The sequence below is a fragment of the Nycticebus coucang genome, chromosome 3, assembly GCF_027406575.1.
Source record: "Nycticebus coucang isolate mNycCou1 chromosome 3, mNycCou1.pri, whole genome shotgun sequence".
Classification (NCBI taxonomy): domain Eukaryota; kingdom Metazoa; phylum Chordata; class Mammalia; order Primates; family Lorisidae; genus Nycticebus; species Nycticebus coucang.
Window position 1 is genome coordinate 95,097,979 of NC_069782.1, and position 19,973 is coordinate 95,117,951.

The window sequence follows — 19,973 nt, forward strand, 5'->3', positions numbered from 1 at the left end:
TCTTGCCTCAGCCTCCCAAGTAGCTGAGACTACAGGTGCCTGCCACAATGCCTGGCTATTTTTTGAGAGGGGGTCTTGCTTTCTCTCGAGCTGGTCTTGAACCTGTGAGCTCAGGCAATCCACCCACCTTGGCCTCAGGATTACAGGCGTGAGCCACTGCACCCGGCCTGGTTTTGGTTCTCTTTTTAAATTTTTATTTTATTTTGTTGTATTGTCTCTTCTGAAACTTCTTCAGTTCTGGAGAATTCTCACATTTTACTTTAGTGTTGCTTTGGTGCCATTCCCTTTAGTTTCTTCTTTTGGAATTCCTGTTTAGTGTGTGTTGAATCCTCACAATCTATCCTGAATATATTTTAACTGCTCTTTCAGAATTTTTTTTCTCAGAAGCTCTATGCTACCTACATTAAGGATTAATTTTTGAATTATTATTTTCCCATTCATTCTCTCTCTGCATGTATTCTACAATTTATGCCATTTAAACAGTTTCTTAAATTTCAATGATAATATTCTAAATTTCCAGAATTTCTTTTTTTTTTTTATTAAGTCATTTGTACATAGGTCATGAATACATTTATGCCATTGTGGGATTCAATGTGTTAATTATTTATACAAATTGGAGTGCTTACCTCCTACTAATCAACATAGCCTTCACCTCATTTACCCAATTACAGTGTTAAGACATTTGTGTTCTACACCTGATAAATCCAGCTTGTACTTGCAATATGCTCCATAGGTGTGGTCCCCCTATTAACCCTCCCTCCATTGACACACACCCCTCCCCTCCCTCTTACCCTCCCCTTCCCCTTCCTCCTTCATCCTGGGCTATAGTTGTGATTCATCTTTCATAAGAAAGTGTGAGTGATTATAAATTGGTTTCATAGTAGTACTGAGTATATTTTTTTCCATTCCTGAGATACTTTACTAAGAAGAATATTTTCTAGCTCCATCCATGTAAACATAAAAGAGGTAAAGTCTCCATTTTTTTTTTACTGCTGCATAGTATTCCATGGTATACATATGCTATAAATTATTAATCCATTCATGGGTCGATGGGCACTTGGGTTTTTTCCATGATGTGGCAATTATGAATTGAGCTGCAATGAACAATCTGGTGCAAATATTTTTGTTGCCAAATGATTTTTGGTCCTTTGGATATACACCTAGAAGAGGAATTGCAGGATCAAACGGCAGGTCTACATTTAGATCCCTGAGTGTTCTCCAAACTTCCTTCCAAAAGGAAAGTACTAGCTTGCATTCCCATCAGCAGTGCAGAAGTGTTCCCTTTTGTCCACATCCACACCAACATCTGTAGTTTGGGGATTTTGTGATGTGGGCTACTCTTACTGGCGTTAGATGGTATCTCAGAGTGGTTTTGGTTTGCATTTCTCTCATGATTAAAGATGATGAGCATTTTTTCATGTGTCTGTAGACTGTGTACCTGTCTTCTTTAGAGAAGCTTCTGTTCATGTCTCTTGCCCACAATGAAATGACACCCATCAATTCTTACCCATCCTTAGTTGAGAGGTATTTACAGTGTTAACACTCTGGCACCTGAGCTGTCCTACACATCAGGCTGAGAACCCCCCTGCAAAGAGTCATAAGAACTTTTAAAAAGAAGGGTGGCGCCTGTGGCTCAAGGAGTAGGGCGCTGGTCCCATATGCCGGAGGTGGTGGGTTCAAACCCAGCCCCGGCCAAAAAAAAAAAAAAAGAACTTTTAAAAAGAAATAATAAAAAGCTGTCAGCTTGGGAATGTTGAGTGCAGCGGGGATGTACTTGGAGCCTCAAATCCCCAAAGCAGTAGTCCTTAACTTGGAGTCCACTGAGCCTGGATCCACCAACTCTGGGAAATTATATCAGAAATTTTCCATATGTGAGCACATGCATATTTTTCTGGTGTGGGAGCTCAGGATTTCATTAGCACCGTCGAGTTCTCTGAAACACCTGGGAGCAATCATTTTCAATCACCACTTTATTCCAAGTGGAGCTATGCAGATGAACATGTGAAGTACTTCCAGATACTTTTCTTGGCAGAATGGTACTTATTCTTTGAGGCTGTGACCCCATAAATCCCAACTGTGTTTCATCTTTGCTCCCAGGACTAGTGCCTCCAGTGTTTCTCCATTTATATGTGGTTGGACAATTGAGCTCATGAGCTCATCCTGTCCAGCAATTTAAAACCAATGGCTTCTTTTCTTTAGACAGGTTTGAATTAAACTGCCTTTTCACAGTTACAGAAGCTGGAAGTCCAAGATCAAGATGTCGGCAGTTGGTTCTTCTGAGTTCTCTCTGCTAGGCGTGCAGACCGCCACCCTCTGAGTGTGTCCTCGAGGTCTTTCCTCTGCACACACACATGTCTGCTCTCTTTGTGTGTCCAAGTGTTCCAATTTCCAGAATTTCTAATTGTTTTCTTCTCCTCCCCTCCCCTCCCCTCTCCTCATCTCTAACTCCAAAACCCTTGCTCCTTCTATTTCATTTTTCTCACATAACATTTTTTGGTTACAAGATTGCTCACAGTGTACTCTAGGTCAATTAGTGTTATGCCATGTTACTCATCTCAGGATTTCAAAATGTGATCCTGAGCCTTGATTTTTCCCTTTTTCCATTGTGGTAGAGATTGCTAGTTGTCCACTGAATGGGAGTGATTTGAGCCACTGTTAGGCATGATTTATAAAGCCTCCAACAGGGGTTTTCAATGCTCTTTCTCTCTTTCCTGAGAAAGAATGTTGATGACTAGAACTTGGAAGCCACATGTTGGCTACCTTGAGTACTCAAAGGGATTGTATGGTTTCCTGCCAAATGGGAACATGCACCGTAGATCATACTTCAGTGAGAAATACATTTTCATTTTATTTGAACAATTGTATTTTGAGGCATATTTATATAATAGCATTTTAACCTACTCTAACTAATGTGCTTATTTTAAAATAAGGCCAAGAATCAAGGCTACAGAGATTTTTCTACATGGGAAAAATAAGTAAGAGGAGAAAATTTCATAGATAATGCTTTTCTATCAAGGAGTTACTGTAAAATGAAAAAATACAGTCTTTAATAATGTTGGGACTTATTTTGAGTGACATTTAAGAATGCTAGTATAGGAACTTTTATTGTTTGTTATTAATTTTACTACCAAAAATGAATTTACTTTATACCCAATGAGACTGTTGAGTGACAGATTAATGTATAAGTCACCTCTTGAGAGAAAATGCGCCGGCCACATAACATATTTACAAAACTTTCTGCCTGCTGCATGTTCCAGGTCTGGCCCCAGTCTGCATTCCATGCCTATGCATTATTTCTTACATTAGATCCCAAAGGGATCACTGTCACTTGCATTCATAATGGGTTCAAGACATTATATCCTTGGTTTTCCTTGGACTTTACACCAATATTAAGCCACAGCATTGGTATCAGAACTAGGAGAAAATAGAACTCTTTTAATTGTAGAAAGAACTTATTCTTCCCACTTGTATAAACCAACTGAATCAAACAATTAAAACATCCAGGCTTTTGAATCAGAGGCCTGTGGTGGTCATATGGACTAAAAAGCAAGTAGAGGCACCAGTTGCTCATGTCATCTAATTTCTTACCGATGGTCAAAAGATAGATGCTGCTGTTGGGCATGGTGGCTTATTCCTGTAATCCCAGCACTTTGGGAGGTAGAGACCAGAATATCACTTGAGGCCAGGAGTGTGAGACCCTGCCTCTCCAAAAAGATTTTTTAAAATTAGCTGGGTGAATTATAGCCCAAGAAGAAGGGGAAAGGGAGGGGAGGGGAGAGGATGGGTAAAGGGAGGGTAATTGGTGGAAACACACCTACGGTGCATTTTACAAGGGTACATATTAAATTTACTAAATGTAGAATATAAGTATCTTAGCACAATAACTAAGATATGTCAACCAGTTTGATGAAAGTATTTCAAATTGTATATAAAACCAGTACATTGTACCCCATGATTGCACTAATATACACAGCTGTGATTTAATAAAAAGAAAAAAATTAGCTGGGTGTGGTAGTGCATGCCACAGTCCCACCCACCTACTTGGGAAGCCGAGGCAGGAAAATTGCTAGAGTCCAGGATTTCTAGGCTGTAGTGAGCTACGATTGCAACTTTGCACTCTACCCTGGGTAACAGAGTTGAGACCCTTGTCTCCAAAGAAAAAACTACATATAAGTAAAGATAGATACTCCTATGGGGGGATGGATGTGGTTGCTGATGGGAATAGCATTATTAATAATTCTTTTGGACTATTTGTTAACTCCTGGACCTACAGATCAGTAGCTCAATCATATGACAAGTACAGTTTCAAAGCACCATCTGAGTTAAGGTACTCATCATAGTAAATAGTACCAAATTAGGTAGACTTATCCTTTTTATATTCTTTCCTCCTTGCTTCTACCATTAAAAATGGAAGAGGAATGGGTGGCAACCGTGGCTCAAAGGAGTAGGGCCCTAGCCCCATATGCTGGAGGTGGAGGGTTCAAGCCCAGCCTCGGCCAAATACTGCAAAAAATAGAATAGAATAATAGATATCATTCATCATTGGTCCATGTCACTTAAAGTTGTTAGATCACAATTAGAAAAAGTTTACTTTTTTCTTCTTAAAATTTTTTGTGTAGTTACAAAAATGTGCTTTTTGGGCAGGCATGGTGGGGATGCCTGTAATCTTAGCACTTTGAGGGGCTGAGGTGGTAGGATCGTTTGAGGCCTGGAGTTTCAGACCAACCTGGGCAACAGAGCCAGACTCCTTCTGTATGAAAAAATTTAAGGCTGGGCGCTATGGCTCATGCCTGTAATCCTAGCACTCTGGGAGGTTGAGGCAGGTGGATTACCTGAGCTCATGGGTTCGAGACCTGCCTGAGCAAGAGCGAGACCCCATCTCAAAAAATAGCCAGGCATTGTAGCAGGTACCTGAAGTGCCAGCTACTTGGGAGGCTGAGGCAGGAGAATTGCTTGAGCCCAAGAGTTTGAGGTTGCTGTGAGCTGTGATACTACAGTGCTCTACAGAGGGCAACAAAGACTCAAAAAAAAAGAAAAGAGTATCTTTTTGTGACACTAGCAGCTATTAATATTAATATTCATTACCTGGATATATTAATTCATTGGGGTTACAAAAAGGGTGAGATTCTAATTTTATCAAATCTTTTCATTAATTGGAATATTTTTATAAAGAGACACTATCCCTTATCTATTAGGTTATAAGTACTATTTGACTGTTCTTTGGTGCAGTTCATCTAGGAAAAATAATACCTGAATTTTGATTTAATGAAGTCTGGCAGTTTTATTGAAGACTGGTGTCTTAACATAATGATGGTCTAGAACATTTTGTAAATGATTGAATAAACTATCATAATGACCTTGGTAAGTCTTTTCTCTAGGCTAGAAATCCCAAAATCCTTCAACAGTTTTCTATATGTTCCTACTTCCAAGCCTTTGCTATTTTGCATGCTATATTCTGACTCTTTATATAATAGTTTGTTAGGGTTCTTTTTTTTTTTTTTTTTTGTAGAGACAGAGTCTCACTTTATGGCCCTCGGTAGAGTGCCGTGGCCTCACACAGCTCACAGCAACCTCCAACTCCTAGGCTTCAGCGATTCTCTTGCCTCAGCCTCCCGAGTAGCTGGGACCACAGGCGCCTGCCACAACGCCCGGCTATTTTTCGGTTGCTGTTTGGCCGGGGCTGGGTTTGAACCCGCCACCCTCGGTATATGGGGCCGGCGCCTTACCAACTGAGCCACAGGCGCCGCCCTGTTAGGGTTCTTTTTAACATAGCCAGTTAAAAGAAGTCCATACCATATCAGTTGACATGGAATTATCTTCAGGATACGATATAAGTCAAAAAAAAAGTAAATACTATGCAACATACCTATTCTAAATTCCACCAATGGGGGGGGACATTAAGTCACTCTCTTTGACCTATTATTTCAAAATAAATCTTTATAGCCATATAAAACCATTGGGTATATATTAATAAGGCAAAGTATCACAAACAGTGGCCCAAATTGTGATTATTTTAATAATAGTCAGTGCATAATTTAGTGACTATGATAATCAAAGACTCTGATTTTCACTTAGAATTTTTGTCTTTTAAGTTCTTACCTTTCTGCCTTTACCTTGCATATGATTGACTTAAGTTTTTAGTTTACAGACTCCTCTTTGGTAGTAGTCACAGTCTCATTCCAACATTTTTTTTTTTTCATTCTTTTTTGGCGTTATTCAGAAAAAGAACAGGAATACAGATGGCATAAAGAAAGGTATTTTTTTCTGTCACCATTATTTCCCAGCAGACTACTGTAGTATAATATGAAATGCCTTTGATTTAAGCCTTGAGGCTGGATTTAAAGCTGAAAGCTCTTTAGTGTGTTTGTCACATGCTCAATCCTCTGATAGAATCTTTTCTGAAATCTCTTCAGATTTTAATGCAAGTTAGCATTGAAAAGATTCCTGTCACGTGTAGTTAGAAATTAGCAGTCTTCCCTCCGTTGCTAAAAGTGCGTGTGGTAGTGGAATTAAGACTAATGCTAAACAGCTGCTGCCAATGACCTCAAAGTGACATCCAGCCAGGACTGACAGTTATAGTAATTGTTGTGTCAGTGTGACAAATCTAAAACATTAGTAATGTTTTTTTAGTATTAGTGATAGCTTTATGGCCATTGAACTGATGGGTTTTTAGGCTTTAGTGCCTCGACACATTTTCTAGCCAGTTATTTATAAGATACTAATTATTGTTGGCTATCTCAACATATAAAATTAAGGTATGAGAGAAATTTTTTTGCTAAAATATTATGCGATTGATGTAATATTTTATATGTTTCTTGCATGGAATGAGGGCTTTTGTGAGCTTCCGTGTTAATGCCATGCTTAATTTTGTTGCTATTCAAACATTTGCTTTTGTGCCTCCCAGCTCTTCTCCCTTCCTTTTTTTTTTTTTTTAAATCACAGCTGTGTATCTTCTCCCTTCTTAATATGCCATGTGTAAAGGACCTCTGGCAGTTTGTTCAGTTTTATGGTCAAAAGTAAAAGCCTATTACTTCAGACCTGTAAATAATTAAGTTTGCATAATACGTAATTTTATTTTTCTATGCTGTTGTTTAACGTACCTTGTCTTTGAAACCCTGCTAGTTTTTCAAACTTAGAGACTCTGAAGTTTTGTGTAGGAGTCAGGAAATTGCATAGCAGTAAGAACTATCAAATAACCCCTTTTAAAAAATGTAATATTTAAGAACCTATAGGGTACTCTATATATGGCATTGTACTCTCTTACTGAGATCTTTTGAAATCTCTTATGACATTTTTCAATTTTACTATAGTCTCCAGTGACTTAGGAAAATAGAAAATTCTTCCCAAAGATTTTCCAATCAAGGCTCGGTGCCTGTGGCTCAAGCGGCTAAGGCACCAGCCACATACACCTGAGCTGGCAGGTTCGAATCCAGCCCGGGCCCGCCAGACAACAATGACGGCTGCAACCAAAAAATAGCCGGGCATTATGACGGGCATCTGTAGTCCCAGCTACTTGGGAGGCGGAGGCAGAATTGCTTCAGCCCAGGAGTTGGAGGTTGCTGTGAGCTGTGATGCCATGGCACTCTACCCAGGGCGACCACTTGAGGCTCTGTCTAAAAAAAAAAAAAGATTTTCCAATTAAAAGTTATGTAAATATTGCCTTAACTAGAATATAAATGGTATTTTGTAAGAAAGGTATTAAAATTTTTTTGAAATTCAAGTTTATTTGTAATATTAAAAAATCAAATTATATAGAAAAGATCAAATAACATTTCCCTGCAAATAAGATGGGAAATATATGGGAATTGATGAGCAATGATGATGAGACTGTATTAGCTTAGGAACATTGCTTAATATAGTAACACTTCCTAAATTTCAAACTTTAGGTGATGGAATATGAGAATAGGATTCGAGCCTACTCCACACCAGACAAAATCTTCCGATATTTTGCCACCTTGAAAGTAATCAATGAGCCTGGTGAAACAGAAGTATTTATGACTCCAGAAGATTTTGTGCGATCCATAACACCCAACGAAAAACAACCGGAGCGTAAGTTGCTAAAGTGAAAAGTAAGATTGTGATATTTATTTTGTTATTGACTATTTTGTGTCTTTGTACGTATTACCTAACTTTTACAGGCCCATGTACTGTGTTCAGTATGAACTTATTAAATGTTAGGCATTGTTGTTCTAAGCTTTAGGAGTACCGAAGAGGAGCCTATAGTTTAAAGCAGCTGCCCTCAACCAAGGTAAGGGGTTCAGGACATTGTGCCCCTCTGGGTGAGATTCATAGAATGAGAATGTTCCTGAAGACAGCATTATATACACAACTGGTATCAAATTAATGAGGGTAAAGACGGTGCAGGTAATTTCAGAAAGGTGGTGATTGGTACAAGAGTATTATGCAGAAGTCCTATGGTAATATAAAGAAGAGGCACTTAGCTCTATGTAGAAATATAAGGATGCTTTCTAGAGACTATGTCTAAATTTGAATAAAAGGTAGACAAGCAAAGAATACTGGATAGTAACTCAAAGTCATGCAAAGAAATAAAAAATATTAAATTTCAGTAAAGGTAATTTCATAGGTAAATATAAAAGTATTGTTTTATTTTTTGTTTATAACTTCTCTTTTTGTTTCTTAAAGACCAAATTTATAAAACAATAATTATAAATATCAGAGGTGCCAAAATGTATACAAATTGGAACTGGATAGGAACAAGGTTTTTATGTGCTATTAAAGCTAATGTAGTATCAATTCCAAGTAAATTATTATCAGTGTAGCATGCTAATTATAATCTCCAGGATTACCACTAAGAAAATGTAGTCATCCCTTGGTATAAGCAGGGGATTAGTCCAGGACTCTCAAGTATATACCCCAAACTGCTCATACTCAGGTTCTGCTCTTCGTCTGCATACAGGAAAAATCGGCCTTCCATACAGGCAGGTTTTGCATCCAAAAACACTGTATTTGTTTTGGTTGAAAAAAATTCATATATAAATGAATGTGCACAGTTCAAACCTGTATTCTTTTTTTTTTTTTTTGTAGAGACAGAGTCTCACTTTATGGCCCTCGGTAGAGTGCCGTGGCCTCACACAGCTCACAGCAACCTCCAACCCCTGGGCTTAAACGATTCTCTTGCCTCAGCCTCCCGAGTAGCTGGGACTACAGGCGCCCGCCACAACGCCTGGCTATTTTTTGGTTGCAGTTTGGCCGGGGCCGGGGTTGAACCCGTCACCCTCGGTATATGGGGCTTGCACCTTACCGACTGAGCCACAGGCGCTGCCCCCCAAACCTGTATTCTTTAAGAGTCAACTGTAACTTCAAAATATACAAGAGTTGAGAAGTGAATAAAATTGATATGCTAGAGAAAACCAAACACATAAAAGGCAAGATTGGAGGAATAAAGGAGCAAAAAGATACAAGATTGTTATAGAAAACAAATAACAAAATGTCAGAAGCAAGTTTTTCTTATTAGTAATTATTTAAAAAGGAATGAATTAAATTTATTAATATTAAAAAAGAAAAATTGCCAGAGGCAAGATATGATCTAACTATATGTTGTCTGTAAGAGCCTCACTTTATATCCCAAGACACAAATAGATTGAAAGTGAGAAGGTGGGCTGGCGCGGTGGCTCACACCTGTAATCCTAGCCCTCTGGGAGGCCGAGGCGAGTAGATTGCCTGAACTCATGGGTTCGACACCAGCCTGAGCAAGAGCAAGACCTTGTCTCTAAAAAAAAAAAAAGGCCAGGTGTTGTGGCAGGCACCTGTAGTCCCAACTACTCCTGAGGAGACTGAGGCAAGAGAATCTCTTGAGCCCAAGAGTTTGAGGTTGCTGTGAGCTATGACACCTGGGCACTCTACCAAGGGTGACAAAGTGAGGCTCTGTCTCAAAAACAACCAAAAAAAAAAGAAAGAAAGTGAAAGGGTGCAGTAGTTACCAAAAGAGAGCCACGTGACTATACTAATATTGAGCAAAATAGACTTTAAATTAAAAAATGGTTATAAAACACAAAGAAGGACATTATATATTGATAAGAGGGTTATCTCATCAACAATATTTAACTATTCTGAATAGTAAATGATAGACCACAAAATGTATGAAGAAACATTCACAGAACGGAAGAAATAGATAGTTCTACAGGTAATAGTTGGAGACTGTTACACCCCAGTTTCAAAAATGGGTAGAACATTTAGATAGGCGATCAATAGAAAGGACTTAAAGCTGTACACCAAATAGACTTACCAGACACACAGAACACTCCATCCAAGAACAGCAGAACACACATTCTTCTCAAGTGTACATCTAGCATTCTTTAGGAAAGACCTTATGTTAGGCTACAAAACAAATCTTAATAAAATTTGAAAGACTGGGTGGTGCCCATAGCTCAGTGGGTAGAGACTCAGCCACGTGCACTGGGGCTGTTGGGTTTGAACCTGGCCCGGGCCTGCTGAAACAGCAATGACACTGCAACAAAAAAATAGCCAGACGTTGTGGCAGGCACCTGTAGTCCTAGCTACTTGGGAGGCTGAGGCAAAAGAATCGCTTAAGCCTAAGAGTTTGAGGTTGCTGTGAGCTGTGACTCCACCACACTCTACCCAGGGAGACAGCTTGAAACTTTGTCTCAAATAAAGAAAAAAATTTTTTAAAGATTAAGATCATATGAAATTCTTCTCTAATTGGAATGAAATGAAATAATCCACTTCCTACTAACAGGAGGAAAGCTAGAAGTTTTATAAATATTAATTACGAAATTCAAGTTGATTTTAGACATCCAGTAGAACAAAGAAATAAGTGACAAAGGAAATTAGAAAATATTTGCAATAAGATGGAAAGGAATACAGAACCTATCAAAACCTATGCAGTACCACAAAAGCATTGCTAAGAGGGAAATTTATAACTACATTTTAAAAAGAAAAATGATCGCAAATCTTTCATATACAAAATAACGTATTGATTTGTTATGAAAATTTTGTGACCAGATGCTTACAGGAGCCTATCCTGAATTTCCCCTGGAGCAACAGGTCTATATTCACTCATTCATTGTTTGCAGTGACTTTATAAAGCATAACTGCCACAAGTAGAATTGATTGTACACTCCTGCGTTGCTTAATGATGGGGATACATTCTGAAAAATGTCTTCTTAATTTTTGTCCTTGTGCAAACATCATAGAGTGTACTTAAATGAACCTAGACGGTATAGCATACTACATACCTTGAGTAACATGTTACAGCCAGTTGCTTCTAGGCTATACATCTATCTAGCACGTTGCTGTACTGAATATAATAGGTTGTATTGTATTCAAACTATTGAATTGAATAGTTGTAACATATTGGTCTGTGTCTGGGTATCTAAACAGAAAAAGTACAGTAAAAATATGATGTAAAATATAGAAGATGGCACACCTCCATAAGGCATTTACGATGCATGATTAGAGCTTATAGGACTGGAAGTTGCTCAGGGTGAGTGAGTCAATGAATAAGTGGTGAGTGAATGTAAAGCCTAGAGCATTACTGAATGTGACTGTAGACCTTATGTATACTATACTCACAACCAGACTACCTTTTTAACAAATAAGTAATTGCACTGTGACATTATGCTGGCTGCAAAGTCACTAGGCGATAGGAAATTTTTAGCTCCATTATAATCTTATGGAATCACTGTCATAAATGTGGTCCCTTGTTGACTGAAGCATCATTATGTAGCATATGGCTATATATGTTATAGGAGTAGGATATAAAGAAACTAATTTTTTAGAGTGTATGTAAATAAGGCATCCTAAAGGGGGCAGCATTTGAATTGGATTTTTAAAAATGAGTAATATTTCAAAATTTTTTAAAAAAATGAAAATGAGGCTCGGCGCCTGTAGCACAGTGCTTATGGTGTCAGCCACATGCACTAAGAGGCCCGGGCCAGCTAAACAACAATGACAACTGTAACCAAAAAAATAGCCAAGGGTTGTGGCAGGTGCCTGTAGTCCCAGCTCCTCGGGAGACTGAGGCAAGAGAATCGCTTAAGCCCAAGAGCTAGATGTCACTGTGAGCTGTGACACCACGGCACTCTACCCAGGGGGACAAAGTGAGATTCTGTCTCTTAAAAAAAAAAGCCCTCAGAGCATGGTGGCTCCTGCCTATAATCCCAGCTACTTCAAAGGCTGAGGCAAGAGGATTACATGAGGGTAGGAGTTTGAGCTCAGCCTGGACAATGTAATGAGAACTTATCTCTATTAAAATGAAAGAAAATTAGCTAGGTGTGCCTGTAGTCCCAGGTACTCAAGAAGCTAAGGTGGAAGGATCACTTGAGCCGAGGAGCTTGTGGCTTACTACAATGAGCATGATCATACCACTGCATTCCAGCCTGAGTGATACCACAAGACCTTGTCTCTAAACGAGTGAACAAATGAAAATAAAAATGGCATTCATTTTTTTTTGTGTGTGTGGTTTTTGGCTGGGGCTGGGTTTGAACCCACCACCTCCGGCATATGGGCCCGGCGCCCATGGCATTCATTTTTTAATACCAAATATCTAGGGACTGTTCAAATTTCTCTATCTAAAAAATATTTTTTATGATTGGTTTGTTTAAATCGACCTCCACATTGCATTTGATTGATATGTCTCTTAAGTCTTTCTTTCTTCCTTTATTTATTTATTTATTTATTTACTTATTTATTTTGAGATAGAGTTTCAATCTGTTGCCCTGGATAGAGTGCCATGGGTATCTTCATAGTTCAGCACATCAAACTCTTGGGCTCAAGAGATCCTCTTGCCTCAGCCTCCCAAGTAGCTGGGACTATAGGCATGCACGACCACACCTGGGAATCACACCCAGCAAGTTTTTCTGTTTTTGGTAGAGACAGGGTCTCTCTCTTGCTCAGGCTGATCTCGAGATCCTGAGCTCAAGCTATCACCTGTCTCGGCCTCCAAGAATGCTAGAATTATGGGCATGAGCCACTGTGCCCTATCTTCTTAAATCTTTATATAGTTACTTTTTTCTATCTCTTTTATGTTTTTTTCATGCCATTTTTGCAAGACATGTTTAATGCCTTATCTCATGTTTCTCAGCCCACCTTTTGCTCTAGTGGTTGCTGTGGCAGTTAGTGGCACAGAGCTATAGCCTGACAGATGAAATGTAAGCTGCACTGTACATCTGTTGCTTTCTGCTTTAGGGAATTGCTGCTGCTATGGCAGAGGATACCTATAGGAGTGTACTCAACCATATTGGCCTATGCTCACATTTGCAGGTATAGAGGATTTAATACTCTTTGCTGGAAGTTGGTGGATCAATATTTTCTTCTCTAGGGTCTTAGATGATCAATCCTGATATGCAAGCTACATGGTTTTTCAGTTGGCCCAAGGGGAATCAAGCTTTGGTTGTCTACAGTGGAAATCAACTTAATAACACATCCTTGGATTGGCTTTCCCTCCTGCTGATCTGTTTGACTTTTCTCAATCCTTCCATATCAATTGCTTGCTTTTTAAAAGACTAAACTAGATACTATTTATTTTTGAAAGAATATAGGTCATTAGTATTAAAGAATTGTCCACATCCTGGATTTTACTGATTATATCCCTAAGGTGTTATTTAATGTCTTCCTCTGTCTTTTATATTTCACGCATGTAGAAAATACACAGAAAACAACCAGAGATGAATATACCAAAATATTAACTCTCTGAATGTAGAAATGATAAGAAATTATATTATTCTTTCTTGTATGTTCCTTTATTTTCACATATATGTATATATTCATTTAACAAATATTGATTGATTAATAGCAAGTAAGAAGTTTGCATCAGTAATGAAATTTCTTCCAAAAAAAGAAAAGCTTAGAACCAGATGGCTTCATAGAAGAATTCTAATAAACATTCAAAGAAGAATTGATACCAATCCTTAAACTGTTCTAAAAAGGAAAAGAAGGATCACTTATAAACTTAGTTTATGAAGCCAGCATTACTCTAATCAAAGCCAGCAAAAGACACAAGAAGAGAACTGTAAGCCAATATCCCTGATGAATACAGTTACAAAAATCCTCAATAAAAGCACACCCAATTTGGGCGGCGCCTGTGGCTCAGTCGGTAGGGCGCCGGCCCCATATACCGAGGGTGGCGGGTTCAAACCCGGCCCCGGCCAAACTGCAAAACCAAAAAATAGCCGGGCGTTGTGGCGGGCGCCTATAGTCCCAGCTACTCGGGAGGCTGAGGCAAGAGAATCGCTTAAGCCCAGGAGTTGGAGGTTGCTGTGAGCTGTGTGAGGCCACGGCACTCTACCGAGGGCCATAAAGTGAGACTCTGTCTCTACAAAAAAAAAAAAAAAAAAAAAAGCACACCCAATTCAAGAATGCGTTAAAAGGATCTTATACCACCAAGTGAGATTTATCCTTCCGATGCAGAGATGGTTCAATATAAGCAACTCAAATCATGTGATACGTTCCATAAACAGAATGAAGGACAAAACCATATGATGATTTCAACAGATGCAGAAAAAGCATTTGATAAAATTAAACATCCCTTCATAATAAAAACTCTCAACAAACCAGGAATAGAAGGAACTTACCTCAAAATAATAAAGGCCATAACTAACATCATAGTGAATGGGAGAAGAACTGGAAGGTTATCCTCTAGTTCTGGAACAAGACAAGGAAACCCATTTTTTTTTCCCACTTTTATTCCAACATAATACTGAAAGTCCTGGCCAGAGCAATTAAGAAACAGAATGAAATAAAAGACATCCAAACTGAAAAGGAAGAAGTCAAATTAGCATTGTTATAGACAATATCGTCTTATCTTTAAAAAACCGAGATTCCACCAAAAAGCTACTAGAATTGCTGAATGAATTCAGTAAAGTTGTATAAACAATAGTACTTATATACACCAACAGTGAACAATTTGAAAAAGAAATCAAGAAAATAATTCCATTGGAAATAGGCACAAAAAATGTAAAATACCTAGGAGTCAAATTAACCAAAGAAGTGAAAGATATCTATGAAGATAACTATAAAAAACCGATGAAAGAATTGAAGAGCCCCTCACAAATTGGAAAGATATTCCATGCTCATAATGTGGAAGAATGAATGTTGTTAAAATAATCATTCTGGGTCAGGCATAGTAGTTCATGCCTGTAATCTTAGCACTCTGGGAGGCTGAGGCAGGTGGATCACCTGTGTTCAGGAGTTCAAGACCAGCCTGAGCAAAAGTGAGAGCCCCATCAGTACTGAAAATAGAAAAACTAGCTGGGTGTTGTGGCAGGCACCTGAAGCACCAGCTACTTGAGAGACTGTGGCAGAAGGATCTCTTGAGCCCTAGAATTTGAGGTTGCTGTGAGCTATGACATCACGGTACTCTATCCAGGGTGAAGGGTGAGACTCTGTCTCAAACAAAAACGAACCTTAGAATGTGTTGACCCCCTTGGTGGCCTTAACACTATTGACATTTTGACTGCCATTAGAAATGCTACTGGTCCTCGTCCTGCTTTGTTTGTGCCTGAGGTTTCATTTGAATTACTGGTTAAGCGGCGGATTAAACGTCTAGAAGAGCCCAGCCTCCCTTGTGTGGAACTTGTTCATGAGGAAATGCAAAGGATCATTCAGCACTGAAGCAACTACAGTACACAGGAATTATTACGTTTTCCTAAACTTCATGATGCCATAGTTGAAGTAGGGACTTGTCTTCTTCGTAAAAGGTTGCCTGTTACAAATGAAATGGTCCATAACTTAGTGGCAATTGAATTGGCTTATATCAACACAAAACATCCAGACTTTGCTGATGCTTGTGGGCTAATGAACAATAATATCGAGGAACAAAGGAGAAACAGGCTAGCAAGAGAATTACCTTCAGCTGTATCACGAGACAAGTTAATTCAGACAGCAGAAGAGAAACTAAAAATGTTGCATCTGGAGTTGGTGGGGTTGGAGATGCTGTGCAAGAACCAACAACAGGCAACTGGAGAGGAATGCTGAAAACATCAAAAGCAAAAGAGTTTTTAGCTGAAGAAAAATAAAAACCAATTCCAATCATGCCAGCCAGTCCACAGAAAGGCCATGCTGTGAATCTGCTGGATGTGCCAGTTCCTGTTGCATGAAAACTATCTGCTCGGGAACAGCGAGATTGTGAGGTCATTGAACGACTCATCAAATCCTATTTTCTCATTGTCAGAAAGAATATTCAAGACAGTGTGCCAAAGGCAGTAATGCATTTTTTGGTTAATCATGTGAAAGACACTCTTCAGAGTGAGTTAGTAGGACAACTGTATAAATCATCCTTTTTGGATGATCTTCTGACTGAATCTGAGGACATGGCACAGCGTAGCAAAGAAGCAGCTGACATGCTAAAGGCATTGCAAGGAGCTGGTCAAATTATTGCTGAAATCCGAGAGACTCATCTTTGGTGATGAGAACTATATAATCCTGAGACTTTGTTGACTCAACCTGCTAGTTACTGCCTACTTGAGTAGAATTTTATTTATGAACTCCTGTGTATCGCAGTGGTATGAAGCTGCTCATGTGAAGACTGGCTATAACCTGAAAAGTGTACTCTGTACTGGAGAACAAATCACACATTTAATCCAAATAATAAATGGCTGTTTCTAAAGTTTCCCAATAAAAAAAAAAAGAAAAAAATCATTCTGCCCAAAACAATCTACAGATTCAACACAATCCCTATCACAATACCAATATCAGCTGAGTACAGTGACTTACACCTTTAATCCAAACACTTTAAGAGGTCAAGGCAGGAAGATTGCTTGAGGCCCGAAGTTTGAGACTATCCTGGGTAACAAAGTAAGATCCCATCTCTACAAAAACAAACAAAAAACCTCACAAAATACTAGTAGTTCTAGCTACTTGGTAGGCTAAGACAGGAGGATTGCTTGAGGCCAGGAGTCGGAGGAAGGTTCCAGTGAGCTGTGACCTCAGTACTGCACTCCAGTCTCTAGGCAATAGAATGAAACTGTGTCTAAAATACATGTATATATTTCACAGAAATAAGAAAAATAATCCTAAAATTTATGTGGAACCATAAAAGAGCCAGAAAAATTAAAGCAATCTGAGCACAAAGAACAAAGATGGAGGCATCATGTTATCTGACTTCAAAATATTTTAAAGGCTGCCGTGACCAAAACAGCATGGTATTGGTATAAAAACAGATACACAGACCAATGGAGTAGAACAGAGAACCCAGAAATAAAGCCTCATATTCATAGCAACTGGTTTTCAAAAAAGGCCTCAAGAAAATACACAGGGGAAAGGACACCTTCTTTGATTAATGGTTCTCGGGCTGGGTTTAGTCACTAAACTCAGTGGTTCTCAACCTTCCTAATGCCGTGATGTATTTTCATGGTTACAAAGGAGTGGAGATCCACAGGTTGGGAACCACTGGTTTAGTGGCTCAGACCTGTAATCCCAGTACTTTGGGAGCTGAAGTGGGAGGATCCCTTGAGGCCAGGAACCTTGAGACCAGCCTGGGCAACATAAGGGAACTTTATCTCTAAAATAATGAAAAAATTAGCCAGTTGTGGTGGTGCATGCCTGTAGTCCCAACTACTCAGAAGGCCGAATTGGGAGGATTGCTTGAGCCCAGGAGTTTGAGGCTGTATTGAGCTATGATCATGCCACTGTACCATAGCTGGGTGACAGAGTGAAACTTCATCTCTTAAAAATGAAAGGAATGAAGGGAGGGAGGAAAAGGGGGAAAGAAAAGTAAAGAATAGAAAGTGAATACTCAAACTGATAAATATTCCTCTGTGTTGACTGACTTGATCATTATATATTCCATGCATATGACAAATGCTCACATGTACCCCAAAATTGTATATCAATGAAAGAATTAAAAAGTGATAAAAACTTTAGTTAGAGGGTGGTGCCTGTGGCTCAGTGAGTAGGGTGCCAGCCCCATATAGTGAGGGTGGTGGGTTCAAACTCAACCCTGGCTGAACTGCACCAAAAATATAGCTGGGTGTTGTGGCAAGTGCCTGTAGTCCCAGCTACTTGGGAGGCTGAGTCAAGAGAATCGCCTAAGCCCAGGAATTGGAGGTTGCTGTGAGCTGTGATACTACAGCACCCTACTGGTGGTGATAAAGTGAGACTCTGTCTCTACAAAAAAATTTAAAAAACTTTAGCATAAAGTGGGTCAATTATGTAGTAATAAAAGAATTAATTCACCAGTGTAATAATCCTAAACATGTATTACCTAATAGGAGAGATATATGAACCAAAAATTGATAGAACTATTCAAGCTCCAGCATTCTTGTGATAGCACACAAAAACACACAATAATAATGAAAACCTCTCAGCAAGACACCACCACACATTGACATTGAACACAGCTGTGAGACACTGATATACTGGTATATTTCATATGCCAAGGTTATGAAACCTTACCAAGTTGTTTGTACAGTGCTGCCAGTGTAAACACAAAGTGGCAACTTCACAAACTTAATTGTAGTCTTCAATAGAAATGATAAATGCAAAATTAAGAGCAGTTGGGTATCTTTAAAAAGAAAAAGAGTAAAACAATATTGCTCAGACATACATGGAGTTTTCCACTACCACTGTTTCCAAGATAAAGTAAAAATGAACATCTGAAATAAATATGGCTAACTGCTAAAATATAAGAAAACCTGGGCGGCGCCTATGGTTCAAGGAGTAGGGAGCCGGTCCCATATGCCAGAGGTGGTGGGTTCAAACCCAGCCCCGGCCAAAAACCAAAAAAAAAAAAAAATATATATATATATATATATATAAAAGAAAACCTAAGTAATGGCTATAAGAAAATTCTCTATTATTTTCTGTATTCTCTGTATATTTGAAAAAATTAAGTACAATATAACACCTATATAAAATGATTCATTTCTATATGTAAAAGAAGAGAGGAAGAAGAAAGCGAAGGGGGAGGGAAGACAGGAAAGAAAAAGAATAAAGAAAAAAAGGCAAGGTTGTTTGAAAGTACATAAGCTATTGCACAACTATGTGACTATAGTTCCACTGCTTAACCTGTATACTTAAAAATGGTTAACATGGTAAATTGTATGGATTTTTAAACCACACTATTTTTATAAAGTGCATAAGCAACATGCTAACATGGGAGTTTCCTCCCATCCCCTCTTTAAAAATACTATGCCTTTCTCATTTTAAATCTCTACCTTCTATCATCTGCTTTTTTATTTTTATTTTCTTAGAGACAGGGTCTTGCTTTGTTGCCCAGGCTGGAGTGCAGCAGTACAATTGTAGCTCATTATATCCTCTAATTCCTGGGCTCAAGCAATCTTCCCACCTCAGCCTCCTGAATAACTAAGAAAACAGGTGCATGCCACCATGCTCAGCTATGTTTTTGCTTTTTGGAGAGACAAGGTCTGGCTATTTTGGTCAGGCTAGTCTTGAACTCCTGGCCTAACGTGATGCTCCCACCTTGGCTTCCTAAAGTGCTGAGATTAAAGGTGTGTGCCCCCACACCTGGCCTTGTCATCTGCTTAGACAATTAAAACACTTGAACATTAATCATCCTAATATGAAAATAAACCAGTTCACTAGGAAGACAACAGAATAACAGTAAACATATCATCTTTGCCTAAATATGAAATCTGGTCCAAGCTGAGGCAATTTCACTATAGCAAGAAGTCTTTACATATGAGTTTAGCAAGTTTAAACCATTTGAGCTGTGTTCAAAGGCCAAAACTGTTGATTTGGATAGTCACAGTAGCTGTTTCCGTGAATTCAGGATGTATAATTTGTGACTGACAATGAAACTTTAAGGGATTTCATAGTCAGATATAACCTGTTTTCTGTGGTACATACAAACATGTATTTACTTTAAAACATATACTATATAATTAAATTATGTTGTTTCATATTATAATAAAACATCTACAAGAAAAAGGGTATCACCTAAATCTTAAGTATTAAATTATATCTATTCTGTCGGAGTCCATAGTCTGACCAAATCTTAGCTTATATTCTGTAAGCTTTATAAGCAGTCTGTACCC

General features: G+C 38.7%; 1 protein-coding gene across 3 annotated transcripts in view; it reads left to right on the forward strand.

The window, feature by feature from the left end:
- The window catches only part of MICU1 (mitochondrial calcium uptake 1), a 255,844-nt gene that overhangs the window by 75,436 nt on the left and 160,435 nt on the right, over positions 1–19,973 (forward strand). For all 3 annotated transcript variants that reach the window (XM_053586212.1, XM_053586213.1, XM_053586210.1), the window contains exon 4: positions 7,887–8,049. In XM_053586212.1, the coding sequence (XP_053442187.1) occupies positions 7,887–8,049 (163 nt within the window). The remainder of the gene's footprint in view (positions 1–7,886; positions 8,050–19,973) is intronic.